The 16,093-nt window shown below is 40.8% G+C and overlaps 1 protein-coding gene across 1 annotated transcript in view; it reads left to right on the top strand.

Annotated features, from left to right (window-relative positions):
* The window catches only part of pi4kaa (phosphatidylinositol 4-kinase, catalytic, alpha a), a 38,859-nt gene that overhangs the window by 12,079 nt on the left and 10,687 nt on the right, over nt 1–16,093 (top strand). Inside the window, exons 19-48 of the mRNA XM_046066214.1 lie at nt 304–354; nt 556–664; nt 784–920; nt 1,002–1,135; nt 1,240–1,322; nt 1,414–1,484; nt 2,626–2,750; nt 2,869–2,950; nt 3,076–3,159; nt 3,308–3,397; nt 3,517–3,636; nt 5,664–5,756; nt 6,292–6,448; nt 6,572–6,699; nt 7,081–7,239; nt 7,334–7,485; nt 7,649–7,756; nt 8,146–8,273; nt 9,266–9,421; nt 10,339–10,418; nt 10,533–10,732; nt 11,711–11,798; nt 11,883–12,050; nt 12,157–12,210; nt 12,551–12,671; nt 13,724–13,853; nt 13,943–14,013; nt 15,040–15,112; nt 15,237–15,417; nt 15,510–15,614. Of these exons, the coding sequence (XP_045922170.1) occupies nt 304–354; nt 556–664; nt 784–920; nt 1,002–1,135; nt 1,240–1,322; nt 1,414–1,484; nt 2,626–2,750; nt 2,869–2,950; nt 3,076–3,159; nt 3,308–3,397; nt 3,517–3,636; nt 5,664–5,756; nt 6,292–6,448; nt 6,572–6,699; nt 7,081–7,239; nt 7,334–7,485; nt 7,649–7,756; nt 8,146–8,273; nt 9,266–9,421; nt 10,339–10,418; nt 10,533–10,732; nt 11,711–11,798; nt 11,883–12,050; nt 12,157–12,210; nt 12,551–12,671; nt 13,724–13,853; nt 13,943–14,013; nt 15,040–15,112; nt 15,237–15,417; nt 15,510–15,614 (3,438 nt within the window). The remainder of the gene's footprint in view (nt 1–303; nt 355–555; nt 665–783; nt 921–1,001; nt 1,136–1,239; nt 1,323–1,413; nt 1,485–2,625; nt 2,751–2,868; nt 2,951–3,075; nt 3,160–3,307; nt 3,398–3,516; nt 3,637–5,663; nt 5,757–6,291; nt 6,449–6,571; nt 6,700–7,080; nt 7,240–7,333; nt 7,486–7,648; nt 7,757–8,145; nt 8,274–9,265; nt 9,422–10,338; nt 10,419–10,532; nt 10,733–11,710; nt 11,799–11,882; nt 12,051–12,156; nt 12,211–12,550; nt 12,672–13,723; nt 13,854–13,942; nt 14,014–15,039; nt 15,113–15,236; nt 15,418–15,509; nt 15,615–16,093) is intronic.

Here is a 16,093-nt window from a genome sequence, read left to right as displayed (position 1 = left end):
GACATGGATGGACGACTTGCCTTATGACCTCATCTAAAGAAGGTGGAAACACTTTTTTAATGTGTTCTGCATGGCACATACATTCAGACAGTCTCCCCTGGAAAGCATGGTTAGTACCTGGGTGAAGTTTGCGTGATTGATTATTTGTTTTGGAAACTTTGAAATCGTCAGACGCAGTCCTCCAAATTCTGATATCAGAAAAGTGTGGGTGGACGGAGCTTTATAAGCTGTTAAGCAACTCAACAAGCTCTTCATATGAATGATACTGACACCAAGGCCTGCTCTCCTGCTTTGTCTCTCTAGGCATCAAGCAGTGCTGGAAACCTCGGCGTCCTAATTCCAGTTATTGCAGTGGTGAGTATTTTGGACATTTACAACATTTTTAGCTTTCATCATGTTATTTTTATTACCTTCTCCTTCAAATAATCAGACTTAGTCATTCAGCCTGTTAAATATTGTCTTTTTGTCAAAACGTCAGTTTGCCCTACAAATAGATCCTTTTTAATGGTCTTTATTGCTGTATTTCTCTCTTACTCTCTCTCCTTCTACTTTTAGCTGACTAAGAGGTTGCCACCAATTAAGGAAGCAAAACCTCGTCTGCAGAAGCTCTTCAGGGACTTTTGGCTCTACTCTGTTGTCATGGGATTTGCTGTGGAGGGCTCAGGTACAGTTGGTTCAATTATACATTTATATTTCTGTCTTCACTGCATGACATTCTGAGGAATGTTTGTGCTTAATTTAAAAATGATTGTATGTGTCATGCTTCATGATTTGATTCTTCAGGTCTGTGGCCAGAAGAATGGTACGAGGGAGTTTGTGAGATTGCGACCAAATCGCCGCTGCTCACATTTCCCAGCGGGGAACCTTTACGCTCAGAGCTGCAGTACAACTCTGCACTGAAGAATGACACTGTCACTCCGGTATGAGAGCACATTCGCACACATGCACAAACACACTAACATAAAGTATACTGTAGTTTATGGTTCATTGTTGTATTTCAGGCTGAGCTGAATGATCTGCGTAGCACCATCATCAACCTGCTGGATCCTCCTCCTGAGGTGGCTGCTCTCATCAACAAATTGGACTTTGCCATGTCCACATACTTGCTGTCTGTTTACAGATTGGAATACATGAGGTAAACCAACATGCATGCATATTGGCTTAAGTGCTTGAAAATGTTCAGTAATTATAATTGTTTATATCATTTTTACTCTATGATGCTTTCTTTTCATCTCTAAGGATGCTGTGTGCGCTGGACTCTGACCGCTTTCAGGTCATGTTTCGATACTTTGAAGATAGAGCGATACAGAAAGATAAATCTGGTGAGCAGAAGGGGGGAAAAAAAAGACTTTCTAAACACATGTGGTGGGAACTGTTTTTTAAATGCATTAATATTCAATATATTCTTTGCAGGCATGATGCAGTGTGTGATTGCTGTGAGCGACAAGGTTTTTGAGATCTTCCTGCAAATGATGGCTGAAAAAGTAAGGGAGAGCGTGTATCTTGACTCTGACCCTTTGTTTCATCACACAGTGGGAGGTATTTACTCAGGAAGTTGTTTTTAGGCACTAAGTGGTAGCCCTGCAAAGATTAATCTAATAATTGAGTAGTTGTCAACTATTAAATTAAAAGGAAGCTATTTTGATAATCGATTTCTTTGCTCCTCTATGACAGTAAACTGAATATCTTTGGGTTGTAGACAAAACAAGCCATTTTAGGACTTCATCTTAGGCTCTGATCAACATATTTCAAAATATTTTGACATTATTGACTAAACAACTAATTGATTAATCAAGGAAATCGACTGACGATTAATCGTCAATGAAAATAATCATTAGTTGCAGCTCTGAGTAGTCAAATTGCATTTGTCCTTATTTATGAAAGGACTGCTACTTTTTTCTGTTTTGCATCATTGTAACTAACCATTGTTACGTCCTCACGTGGCTCAAGCCCAGAGGTGGAGAGAGGAGTAACAAATATAAATGAAAACCGGGTCTAAAGAAACAGATCATGTGCAAACAAATAGATATTTATTAACAAACATATCTTACAGAGGAACAGACACAGACAAAGAACTAGACTACTTAACAAAAGGTGGTGATATAGCTTTTAACCAAAACACACAATTAAAACACACATTTAACGCACATGCGAGCACACAGCTCCACACGCAGCTCCACTCCTGCTGCACCCAAGCACACCCATCTGACCCACTGGTCGGCAGCCACCTAGGCTGGCCCCCACAGGACCAGCCTCACACACTGGCCTCTCAAGACCAGCCACATAGCCCACTTGCTGCACTCTCCTTGGTCTCTTATCCTCCAGGTACTGATTGGGGAATCAGGTGCAGCTGCTGCCCATTACTAATTGCAGCTGCAAGGCAGGTGTGGAACCACAGGAGAAAGACTCACAAAAACAAAACACAAGACCCACAGTTCTAGGGCCGTAACACAAGACATTTAATATCATCACTTTGGACATCAGGGAAAGATGTTGCACTGTGTTCTGACATTTCATAGACCCAACGATTAATTGATTATTCAAGAAAATATTCTGCAGATGAATCCGTAATGAAAGTAATCTTTAGTTGCAGACATAAAATTAATAAAGATGTTGTATTTTCAGGCAAAAACCAAAGCCCATGAGGAGGAACTCGAACGCCACGCTCAGTTCCTCTTGGTCAACTTCAACCACATTCACAAGAGGATCCGCAGAGTGGCTGACAAATATTTGTCTGGCCTGGCTGAAACGTGAGCGTGCATTGATTCACACGCTTATTTACTCAGGATACTTTACTGACTCTGTGATAAACTGTTTAAAATGCAGCTTCCTCCCTAGCAGTGTGAACAGCATTATTTCTGTCCTCAGTTTCCCCCACTTGTTATGGAGCGGCCGTGTGCTGAGGACCATGTTAGACATCCTGCAGACGCTTTCCCTCTCACTCAGTGCAGTAAGTGACAAAAACATCCGAACTGTTCTCCAGTGTAGCATCTGTCTTTCAGTCTTTGATGATCTTTGTTCTTAATGGATGTCTATACTACGGCAGTAATAATAATTTTTTATGGTGTATTGCAGGACATTCATAAAGACCAACCTTATTACGACATCCCAGACACTCCATACAGAATCACTGTCCCAGATACATATGAAGCCAGAGAGGTAATGTTATTTAACCCAGAATAAGTTATTCACCATTCTACTTATTGATTACTCGCCACTGTACACATATTTTAATTGTAATTGATGTAAACAATGCCTGTTTTAAACATGTCATGTATACAAAACTCAAATCATGTCTTTATTGTAGAGCATAGTGAAGGATTTTGCTGCACGATGTGGGGAGATCCTTAAAGAGGCTATGAAGTGGGCGCCGTCTGTGACCAAATCACACCTCCAGGTAACATTTACTTTCTTAAAATTCAGAACGTCCACATGTAGAGCACACAAAATAAACAGAGTTTACACGTTGGCCCTAAACATGGTTTTAACCGCTGTACCTCATGTGGTCTTCTTCAGGAGTATCTAAACAAACACCAGAACTGGGTGTCGGGTTTGTCCCAGCACACAGGACTGGCCATGGCCACAGAAAGCATCCTACACTTTGCCGGTTACAACAGACAGAGCACCACACTGGGGGTAAGTCACAGGCTGACTTTTTAAATGCTTATACTTAGTAATGGTGTAATTTGAACAATAAAAATGTCTCAAGAATGGATCCTTGTGGGACACCACTTACTATAGCTGCTTAATTCACTGCTTCTTCATTTACGACTGTCTTGTAGAGTTTATAATTTTAGATGAATTTGCCCAAAAAGTTGTTATATACATCCCGAATACTTACAGTAACAGAACTATGTATGTGAAGCCCCTTTCATAAATACATTCATTACTTAACAGGGTTTTTCCTGGCTCAGAATGGCCCTTTTGGGGGGTGACTTCCCGCGACAGAAAGCATGATCAGTATACGTACAGTGAAGGCAATGAGTTACCTTATGACTGAAATCTATACATTTTCTTGTTATTTCTGACGATTTGATAAACAAAATATATCCACAACCTGGAGGAGTAAAAGTAAAGTAATATGTTAGTATAATAATATATTTACACTTGATTTGGATTATCTGCCTACAGATAGTTTATTAGTTGAGATTCAGGTTTTTTCACAAATAAAACCTTCCTCTGATATTAGCCTACACCACTGTGGTTAATTATAATTAAATAATGGTTACTATAACTTACTATTAGTAGCCTAATATTAATTCCTGTTGGACAAAACAGCAGTTACATTTTGTGTGGTTGTTTTCAGTCATTAAGTCATTAAGTTATTGTGCAGGAAAAATGCTCTAAAAGGTGGTCAGTCTCTCATTTGTTTATGCAAAGTACTAACTTGTATACAGAATGAGTTCAACATTTCTTAAGTTTGATTTAGTGCCTCAGCCCTTTTTAATGTCCCGGGGTTGGTACGCCAAAGAGTAAAATGTAAAAGTGACAAAAGTCATCGCTCCCAACAGCGCGAGCTTTGTAGCGGAGCGTTCAGGCGTGGTCAAACCAACGCAGCAGCATTTATAAATCCTGCGCCAGCTGCATGTGTAAAAAAAAAAATAAACACATATTTTTTGGGAACAGCACTGTGGATGAGAGGAGAGGTGACTGCTGGAAGTCAAGACGTCGTATTTACGTTTATGTTCTGCTTGCTCAAAAGCTGTTTTATTAATGGCTATTAAAATACATTAGGCGAATATTTGAAACGCTTTTTCAATTCTTATCATTTTGGCGCTGGTGATTTTCCTTTGGCGCTTGCTAAAACCTTTTTGGGGGTTGCCAAAAAATTCTCTATGCAGGAAAAACCCTGCTTAAATGTGATGGCAATTTTACATGTTGGACTCTTGTCTAAATAAACGCCTGAGTCAGTTTTACGTAAAAGTCATTATGGCAGTCACACCTGTAAAAATTCAGTTAGACTTCCAGCACGGCGTACTCCAGTAGTTCTCAAACTGGGGGCAGGCCACTCAGGGTGGGCGTAGTGAGGATGTTGAGATGAAAAACTGAGAATGAGCCAATTTTACTTTGTAGAGGAGATTTTTCTCATGTCAGAATCGTCTGTACAAAGGATTTTTCCACAAAAACAGTAAATTAAGCAACTGGGGCAAAACTGGCTAAAAGAAAAACAACTCTTACAACCATAATAATTAAAGCAGCACTTTCCCCCAGCCTGCCAATTGTATTTATTAACAGATGGCTATCCAGAAGAATGCTTTACACACAGCAAATAGGAATTAAATTTTATAATGTCTTATTATTCTGTGCTTTTGCTCTGTACGATATTATAAAATAAGCAGCAGACTTCTTTTTCAGTGAGAGACTTCAGAGAGAGAACAGCGATGAAAACACTGCTCTCTCTCGCACACCAGCTGCCCAATATCATGAAAACATTGTAGCTCTTTCTGTAAATGTCCCGTCATGTCCGAACAAAGTCATGAGGAACATTTATTTAACAGACACTTTCAGTGTGTGTGAATGACAAAAAGCCGTTTAACAGAGTGATAAAGACAGCAATGTTTCGTATTCTAGGACTTAATAAAGTAGTCTATGTTTCGGATATTTTACAATCTTTCTGCATAATCAGTTATAGTTCAAGTGCTTAATTCTTGTGTCATCTGTAGTCCACTCAGCTGACTGAGAGGCCAGCCTGTGTGAAGAAGGACTACTCTAACTTCATGGCCTCCCTCAACCTCAGGAACAGATACGCTGGAGAGGTAAAACCACCAAATCATACCAGTTTTTATGGCCCATGTCCACAGACTCCGGCCATGTTAACCTCCAGGTCTGTCCCCCTCTGTTATCACATGTACTGTGTCTTGATACAGCTGAAGTTACAATTTAGTTGATATTATTTGCATTATTTCTCTGGTTCTGTTACCAGACAACACAGTGAGTACAGTATGAAATGGTGATTTGATCGGGGCAGATAAATGCTCCATATGAAATGTAAAATATGCGACAACAGAGAAAGTTAGAAGCAACAAAATGCTGTCTTCTTAAAGTGCAGCCACAAAGTTTTTACATGCTTGTAAAACACGGAAAATGTCTGCAAAAAATATATAAATTTGGCTGCTGAGGAACAGAGTTGCTTGGTTTCTGAAAGGTTTCCGGTGGAGAAACCTTGTTGGAGTGGTCGTGGAGCTGTAGCACAATCAGAACAAGATGCCTGTGTACATAAACGCAACATAATAGATAAAACCCTTTTATACTGTGCTTCTCCTGCTCATTTCTTTTCTCTTTTGTGTGTAGGTATCTGGCATGATCCACTTTGCACAGGCAGTTCGAGGACAGCCCGATCTGGGCCGGATGATGATTAAGCAGATGGGAGAGGCTTTGGACTCTGCACAGCCCGAGGTTTTCACTGAGGCCATGTTCAAACTGGCAGCCTTGCTCATCAGCACTAAAGGTTTCACTTTCTCTGTGCTTATCTTTGCTGTTAACACTCGCAATTATGTTTTATACCAAATGCAGGGTGTGTCTGCTCCGGATTAGTTTTCTGAATATCCTTTTTGTGTGTTCTGTGCTCTAGACTGCGATCCTCAGCTACTGCACCACCTCTGCTGGTCGCCCCTCAAGATGTTTACAGCGCACGGCATGGAAACGGCTATCGCTTGCTGGGAGTGGCTGCTGGCAGCACGTGTTGGGATGGAAGTGCCGGTACATAGATTGTGTTTTATCATTTTCGCTCTTGTGCCCTTGTGAGTAGGGGTGCTCGACACGATCTATTTAATCGGAATCACGATCCAAATAAATTGCAATATTACTACACAGGTTTCAAAATGAAGTTAAATTGGAAGTTGTAAACAGAAGCTAAAAGATAGCAAAATAAAATAGTAACACTTCCAGTTCTCGCAGCTCAATTGCATGGTTTACAAGCCTTCAGGCAAAGAAGAGCCACATCTTGAAAGTTTGGAAACAGAACAGTAAATACAGATTCACCTGAATAGTAGATTGTGGGCTCTTTAGATCCCAATCTCACATTCTTGTGAGAGCATTTGTATTGTTCACACACTATCGATCTCCTCTCTGGCTGCCTAGTTTATGCGAGAGATGGCGGGAGCGTGGCAGATGACCGTGGAGCTGAAGATGGGCTTGTTCTCCGACGCTCAGGTGGAGGCAGATCCTCTGGCTGCATCAGAGGAAAGTCAGCCTATCCCCTGCCCTCCAGATGTTACCCCTCACCACATATGGATCGAGGTCAGACAATCTGCTTGGCTGATAACTACGTGTATCAATCTTCTTCTTCTTCTATACCAGTTGATGCCTCTCATGTCTGCTTCTTTTTCTGTAGTTTCTAGTCCAGAGGTTTGAGATTGCTAAGTATTCCAGCGCAGATCAAGTGGAGATCTTTGGCAGTTTGCTGCAACGCTCGATGTCCCTCAATGTCGGCGGGGCTAAGAGTAGCCTCAACCGTCACGTAGCTGCCATTGGACCGCGTTTCAGGTACATGAACACACACACCAAGCTTAAAGATCATTTGATGTGTGTTTTAGTCGTCTTCACAATGAGCTTGTATTTTAAGTAAACTGGTTAATGTATGTAGATTAAAGTGCAAAATTTTGAGAGGCACATGTATTTATATTTGTCGTGTTTTTCTGTCCTTCAGGCTGCTGACTCTGGGTCTGGCTCTGCTTCACTCTGACGTCCTCACAAATGCAACTGTAAGAAATGTGCTCCGAGAGAAGATCTATTCTACAGCCTTTGATTACTTCAGGTACCCACACACACTCTGTGCAAGCACACATCTATTTTTTATGCAATCACTCAGTTAATCCTGTAATATTTTTTCAGTTAACTGGGGAATAATTTAGGCTATAGAATATATATATATATAAGAAAAAATGCATGCTGCATTCTGGACTAACTGCAACCTAAAGGATGCAAATGATGGAAAGTATTAGTAATTATAATTCGCATATGTTGTCACTCTACTATGATGTTGAACATGGGGAACCTGCTTAACATCAACATGTTAGTAAAAACACTGAAAACACATAACAAATAATCAAAACATGATTAAAAAAATATATATTGCTAATAAATCAACAATTGATAATCCAACTAACTCAACTATTCATAATCTAACATCGTCTGTCTCTCCAGCGTGGCTCCAAAGTTCCCAACCCAAGGTGACAAGCATCTCCGCGAGGACATCAGCATCATCATACGTTTCTACGCCAGCATCCTTTCTGACAAGAAGTACCTGGCAGCGTGCCACTTGGTCCCACCTGGTGAGCTTGGTACTACCCCAGCCCCGAGCACACTCTCTGCTGGGATATTTGGATCGCTTATCGTGTCCAGCACTTCTCCGTTATCTATCTTAAGTAAGCCTAAAGTGGTGGAGCTCGGACTGCACTGCGGCAGGGGCATGCTACGACGCGTGGCAAATTTGACGCTGTTTTTCCTCACTATGCTGCTGATAGATCCTGGTATCTATCTAGCTTCTTATGTTTTACAGCTTATTTTCCTCGATGTTACTCTCTTGGTCCCCCTTATTATCTTGCTCTTCCCCTATCTCATATTTTTCCGTATCTTACTCTTTGTACTTTTAAATTCAAGCTGTTTAATGTACTCTTCACGTTTAGCAGCTGTGAGGAAAAGCGCAAATTTGTCACCTGCGTTAAGATGCATGATTATTCATCATGTCAGCCCGCCCGTCTGCCCCTCTCCTCGATTTGATCAACATGTTACCGAAAGAAGAAACTTCAAATTTAAAATGTTTTTTCTTCCACCCCAGAAAATCCTCTCCTCTTCATTCCCGACAACCTCGAGAAAAGACATGGTCTCATTCTCATATACATCGAAGCGCTTCAGGTAGACGAGTCCTCTAAACCGCTGCTCCTGGATCAGAATAATATACCTCCAGCCCCATGTGCCATTGACAAGACAAAATAATATCTGATCCAGTATCAGTGGTTCAAGGCAACTTCTACCTACATGTAAATCTCGCTGGATTTCCCTGCTTTCCAATGCATGACCATCACAGCAGCAGAGGACTAACTGATGCAGCTCATCCCGCTCCTCAGAAACTCCCTCATCATCGATCATATTGTTAATGTTTTTCACTGTTTAAAAGCTGTAATATTGACTAAGGATGGTGTTATGTGTTTACGAAATAAATACATTTTATCGTAGGACAAGTTGAATTGGATAATAAAGAGTAAAGTTACAGTTTGGATGTGCTTGTTTCTTGGCCACGCTAAATCTGTTTGTATGCAAACAGATAATCAGGACCCGTCCTTGAACAGCCTGTCAGTGATGAACGCTGCCGACCTCAGGAGCAACATAGACTCCAGCTCTCGCTCCCAGCAGAGCGGCCAGGGATGGATCAACACCTACCCACTGTCCAGTGGAATGTCCACCGCATCCAAGAAATCAGGTACCGCTATAATAATAAGACTATAATACAGAGAAAAGACGCCCTTCTCAGTACAGACAGTAGTAAGTTTTTGCTGACCGGGTACAGGGGATTACACTTCAGCATAACAGTAAATAATTTTATCTCAAACATCCGCTTAACCGTGAGATTGGTTAAGATATACCTGTGGTGTGAAGGATCTGTATATCTGTAAAGCCAAAAGTACACAAAGACAGCCAAATACAACATTAACTATCCAAAAAAATTAAATTTCAACTCTGAGACCTACGTTGATCTTGCAAAAGGAACTATATCTTTAAAACACTAAAGAGCCATCTGTGTCAGCAATAGATTACCAAAGGGCAGTCATCTCAAGAGCCGGCCTGCTACATGCTAAACAGACCAGCTTGCCTCCACTGGCTCGCGTGACTTCATCATCTCCAGAAATGTACGAGAAAACTTTCAAGGTGGCATTATTTTAAAAAATCAACATCATATTCAAAATCTAAAACGATATTTTAAAAACAGTTGTTAAAATTTTAAAATTATAACACTTCTTTGTCTGGTTCAAATTCTCCACCATTGGCCGCTGGTTGATGTGAAATGCATGTTGGGAAACTTTCAGTGTAACATATAGACTTTACATAACATTTTGCAGTGAGAGGTGTTATCTTGTATTACGTTCAAACTGTAATCACGGGGGAAACATTAGCCAGACAATGGAGAAAGTCAGCAGAGCAGACGCATACAGGAAGAGAGAGACGGGAAGAAGCAGGGCAAGCTGGTGTGTATATGAAATAAGAAATAACCTACTATAAGTAGAAATGTACCCCCGCTAACACCCCCAAGAACACAGATTCTTGTCTGAGACCGAAAAGCCCAAGAACTTAAACTGACAGCATGCTTTGACTGTCTGTATCTGCATCTTCTCCTCCTAGGCTTGTCGAAGAAGAGCAACAGGGGGACGCAGCTTCACAAATACTACATGAAACGCAGGACTCTGCTGCTGGCCTTACTGGTGAGGGTTGATGGTGAATAGTCGATTTCTGGTTTTAACGCTGCTGCTCATTATCAGCTACTCTTCATGCTCTTGTCCCTGCGCTGCTCTTTCTGCCTGAACCTGTCTTTCCAGGCCAGCGAGATCGAACGGTTGACGACGTGGTACAACCCCCTTTCCACTCAGGAACTGGCCATCGCCACGGAGCAGTCAGTGGAGACCAGCATCGCCAACTGGAGGTCCAAATACATCAGTCTGACTGAGAAACAGTGGAAGGATAATGTCAACCTGGCCTGGGGTATTGCGCCCTACCTGGCTATGCAGCTACCAACTAGGTTGTCACTCTCTCTGTTTGTGTCTTACATTTCCCCAAAACAGACGGAAATGACTCTTACAGTGATTCTCTGTAACTTGATGAAAGTAGAATCAGTTTGCTGACTTTATGGCTTTACTTGTGCTACAGCTACACTATGTTTTAACACTTTCAAAGCCTGGGACTGTGGGCCTCCCCTCAGACAAAGCTTCGGAAAAGGCACCCCCCCTTAGTTTACTTGCTTAGTTTTGCTCAGTTCTTCCTTTGATACCACAGACTCTTAACAATTGAGCCTAATATCTCTCTTCTGTTTGACATAACTTCAGACTACACCAAAATACATTTAATGAAGGTCTGTCCAAAGACAATAATTAGTTTCTGACTGATGAAGTGGGAAAAACAGTTCCCCAAAACTAATGCATGTCTGAACTCTCTCTTTAACAAAATCAACCATGTAGGCTATTCGATGTGACCTCCTTTTGATTACTAATGTAATATTGTCTCACTTTAATTCACTGAGCCTCCCCTGAAACTGTTTGAAACCCCCCTGGGGAGGCCCGCCTCCCACTTTGAAAACCTCTGTTTTAGCATGTAACAGATAAACATTTGAATGGTTTAGCTCAACAGTTACCCAAATGGGAGACGTGTTTTTTGTTTCCTACTTGTGGAAAAGCAGAGAGCAGAAGTCCTCACTATTCGTTAACTCTACCCTTACTAAATTCCCTAGGTATTTACCCCATTGAAGCTAAATCACGTTTCATTTGTTACAATACCAAAGCTAGAGCTCCCGTTTGTCTATATTCACCTTTTACTAATTAGCGTAAATACAAATGTAAATGTGACTATGAATGAGGTTTTCTTACTTGTGGAACAGAACCCGGATGAAATGGTTGAACTTACACTTATAATTTAATGTAAACTTTAAGGAGACTGAACTCCCAGCTGTTCCAGACTATATATTATTTACTTGTTTATTTTTAACCCCTTTTGTTTTTTCAAGGTTTAAGAATGACGCCATTGTTGCTGAAGTTACCCGGCTGGTGAGATTGGACCCCGGAGCTGTCAGCGATGTGCCTGAGGCTGTCAAGGTGAAGTGAAGTTCAGCTATTGAGCTTTGAAAATGTTGTTTTATATGTTTTGGAATATTTTCTTTTAACTGTATTGCTTCCTAGTTCCTGGTGACGTGGCACACTATTGATGCTGACTCTCCTGAGCTGAGCCATATCCTGTGTTGGGCTCCAGCAGACCCGCCCACTGGTCTATCCTACTTCAGCAGCATGTACCCTCCTCATCCTCTCACCGCTCAATACGGGGTTAAAGTGCTTCGCTCTTTTCCTCCAGTAAGTCTCACACCTTTTGCATCAGCTCAGAGTTCCTCAATACTGTAACAGCTGCAGCAGGAGAAAAATCACAGCTCTTTTCAACATTACATTTTTCTCTTCTTAGGATGCCATCTTGTTCTACATTCCTCAGATTGTTCAGGCTCTCCGGTATGATAAGGTAAACACGAACCACTTTGCCTTCCCTGACTTCAGACAACAGAGGTGACAGGAAGCAAATACAAACTGTAATTTTCAGATAACATGTGAGATCGATAGTATTTGGCCTTTACGTCTAACTGTTTAAACAGAATAGTGGCGGTTTCTTATCAAGAAGTTCCTTATTAGATGTTTAACAGCTCAAGAATCAGCAGCAAATGAAGAAGAGGGGCCGTTTATAATGAAATGCCTATTTTAAAGTAAACTATAGCGACAGAAAATAATCAGCAGTTGTTTTGATGAAGGGTTAATTGTCATTTATGAAGCAGTAGTAATAAACTCTGATCATCTGTCCTGCTCAGATGGGCTATGTGAGAGAGTACATTCTGTGGGCGGCCCAGAAGTCTCAGCTTCTCGCCCACCAGTTCATCTGGAACATGAAGACCAACATCTTCATGGATGAAGAGGGACACCACAAAGATCGTGAGTGGACTCCATATTACAGTGACGTTTTGAGAGCAGCAGCAGTATCAGACCAATCACAGAGCACTTGAATACCAGAGACTGGGAAATTAGTATTTCCTGGGAATTCTCACCACTTAGTACACCTTTTTCCTGAGAAAAATACCTGCAGGAACCTACAAAGACTTGACAACGCTGACCCCTGACTGTTGTAACTAAACACTTACATCTAGCCTTGAAGTTGCATAATACAGTAATTAAGTAAACTTGATCAGTTTCAGTTGTGTAAGGATTTCCTTCATACTAAAATGGCAACTTGCAGTGCAGCTGTGGTGCAAAAGGAGCTTAAATCAGACATACAGGTCTGCAGAGTGGCTCTCAAAAGATGGAACATCGAGTGCAAGAGATCATCTAAGCACAAAGCTCCTGCGACGTCAAAATGCCTGCATGCAATGGATTTTCCTTCCCGGCACTGAATGTAGTAAAAATGTATGGGCAGCACTGTAAAGGTCACTTTACATTCCTTGGTAGAGGATATGCGAAGTAACAGAGGACCGTACAATTCTCTTTGGTTGGCATTGTGTATTTTCCACCTCAAAGCTGTTGAAAGTTCAGTTTTTCTACTCAACATAATGAAAGGATAGCACCATTTTAAACAGTTATGTGTTACTTTATTTATGGTGAGAAGACTGTGTAGACTGCGCATACCCAGGTTTACTCTTTTTAAAATCACGGGAAACCTTCAATCCTTAATGGAACACCAAGTGTAACCAAGATAAATGCATCTTATGTGTGGTGCAGTACAAACCCTGTCTCTCTGAACAGGGTTATATTTTCATTTGACTCATTTTATTTGTGTTATTAAAATATACAATTTCAATTTTATATCACACTTTTTTCCTTCTAGCAGTGTGTTTCTGGCTCCTCAATGTTAAGTTAAGGTGATATCTTTTTCCTTTTAATGTGTGATTATGATGTCTGCCTCATGGGAAAACCCATGTTAAGCCTAATTAAATGAAATGAAGTTGATGTACTCACATTTATCTCTTGGCTCATTAATCAAATATGTGTAGCCGACATCGGGGAGCTGTTGGAGCAGATGGTAGAGGAGATCACAGGTTCTCTGTTGGGTCCGGCCAAAGACTTCTACCAGAGAGAGTTTGACTTCTTCAACAAGATCACCAACGTGTCTGCCATTCTCAAGTAACATCACCACTGCTCCAGAAATCACTAGCAAACATGGAAATGTTTTGGTGCAATGTGAATCCTGATATATCGTTTTTATTTTTCAGGCCGGTTCCAAAGGGTGAGGAGAGGAAAAGGGCCTGTCTCAAGGCTCTGTCGGATATCAAAGTCCAGCCAGGTAACGCAATATTTCACAGTAGATCTGATTAGATTATTGAAAAATAGTAACTGTGCTCCAGTGTTTTTTTAGGTCTTCATTCAATACAAACTTAAATTTTATTGGACACACTCCTGTAGTGTTCTAGTTTCTCTTCAGATATTTAAAAATAGAAAAGGGGGGAAAAATAAACAACAAAAAGAACTGAGACCTCAGATGAAAAACTTCTATGTGAAATAAAAAGGCAGTTGATCAGACCACCAACACCTCGACATTCTCTTATATTTTGTCAACGAATATCCCAAGGCCTCTCTTAGGTGTTGCATCCTTAATGCGTGTGAGAAAATTATCCCAACTTTTACTTGAGGCTTGCAGGTTTGGTGACATCTTTTAAATAACTTCTAAAGAAATACCTTTACAAAACAGCCTTTTTATTAATTTTAGTGCATCCTTTCATTTCTATCTTGTCTTAAATGTCCTTTTAACTGTATTCACTTTTGTGGAATTTTATTTCTGTTTAACTTTATAGTACTTGATTTAGATTTGCCTCTGTTTTGAACAGTTTTTAATGTGTGTTTAACCATGTTAAGCACTGTGTAACTGTTAAGTGCTGTATAAATAAAGTTTATTAAAAAATGTCGATTTGTCAAAATATTTACCAAGTCATCTCCTTTTTTTGATTATTTGACTAATCTTTTAAGTAGTACTTGTATAAACTGTGTGCATTATTATAACCTGTATTCAACCAGGAAATGTCTCATTGAGATTAAAATTCTGTCCTGGGCAAGACAGGCTGCAGCACAATTGACATGGTTACAAAACATATACTGTAAGAATTTGCAATGAAAATAAATAATAAATTACACGAACATAAAATATCAAATGCTGCCTCCACTACTCCACCACTGCTTACTATATTCCTCTGTGAGAAACACAAGTTAGTGAAGTCTGAAGATGTGAATATTTGCAAAAAAAAAAACCATAATATAAAATGTCAATTCTTTTAACACAGCCTACTGTTGTCTCTCTCTTCTCGGGGTTTTCTAGGCTGTTACCTACCAAGTAACCCTGAAGCCATCGTTCTGGACATCGACTACAAATCTGGAACACCTATGCAGAGGTAACGACAGATTTTAATTCATGCTTCACGCAGAGACTTTGCTTCTGCATATTTTGGTGCTACTTCTCGGGACCTAAATCTATCCACGTATGGTGTTGATCTCTGTTTTCTCTTCTCGTCACAGTGCTGCCAAGGCTCCCTATCTGGCCAAGTTCAAGGTGAAGCGCTGTGGGGTGAGTGAGCTGGAGAGGGAGGGTCTCCGCTGCCTCTCGGACTCTCTGGAGGACGGAGAGGAGAATCCAGACGAATCACGCAGGATTTGTTGGCAGGCTGCCATCTTTAAAGTGGGAGATGACTGCAGACAGGTACTGCACTGAACTCATTCACTGGAACATTTCAGGGGAGGAATCTTTGACTCACTTTCTCTTGTGACGGCCTTGCGTTCCTCTGTCTCCAGGATATGCTCGCTCTGCAGATCATCGGCCTCTTTAAGAATATTTTCCAGCTGGTGGGCCTGGATCTGTTCGTGTTCCCCTACAGAGTGGTGGCCACTGCACCAGGGGTAAGACTCCATGACCCATTGCTCCCTCCAAATCCAGTACTCTCTTATCTGTACCTCTTTCCAGTTAGATAAAAATAATTCACAGCCTGGATCCTATTTTTGTAGTTTTGGCCATCATTTCCTTATAGTTATGATGACATTTTACATTTTAAATGTTGAGGTATAGAAACAGGACAATGCTATTACACACAGTTTAACATCAGGTAAGACAAGTTTGGCTTAACACAGTCTGAACACAATGTTAAGTCAAAACAAATTAACTGAACTAAGACAAAACACAGGTGCTTGTTTTTGGGACCCAGCTCATAGCAAAAGAAATTGTGCCATCTGCTGGTTCCCTAGTGGATCAAATCAAACCGGTTGTGAGGAATCCTGGCGTCTGGTTTGACAGCATTTTAAGTTTTGAGCAGCACACCACAAAAAAGCTTGTGTTACCTTTTAAAGACACTGAGACGCCATTATTTCATCACACCTGGATC

The sequence above is a fragment of the Micropterus dolomieu genome, linkage group LG13 (assembly GCF_021292245.1).
Source record: "Micropterus dolomieu isolate WLL.071019.BEF.003 ecotype Adirondacks linkage group LG13, ASM2129224v1, whole genome shotgun sequence".
NCBI lineage: Eukaryota > Metazoa > Chordata > Actinopteri > Centrarchiformes > Centrarchidae > Micropterus > Micropterus dolomieu.
Note: the sequence above shows the minus strand (reverse complement) of the source record. Positions and strands in the feature narration are given on the sequence as shown.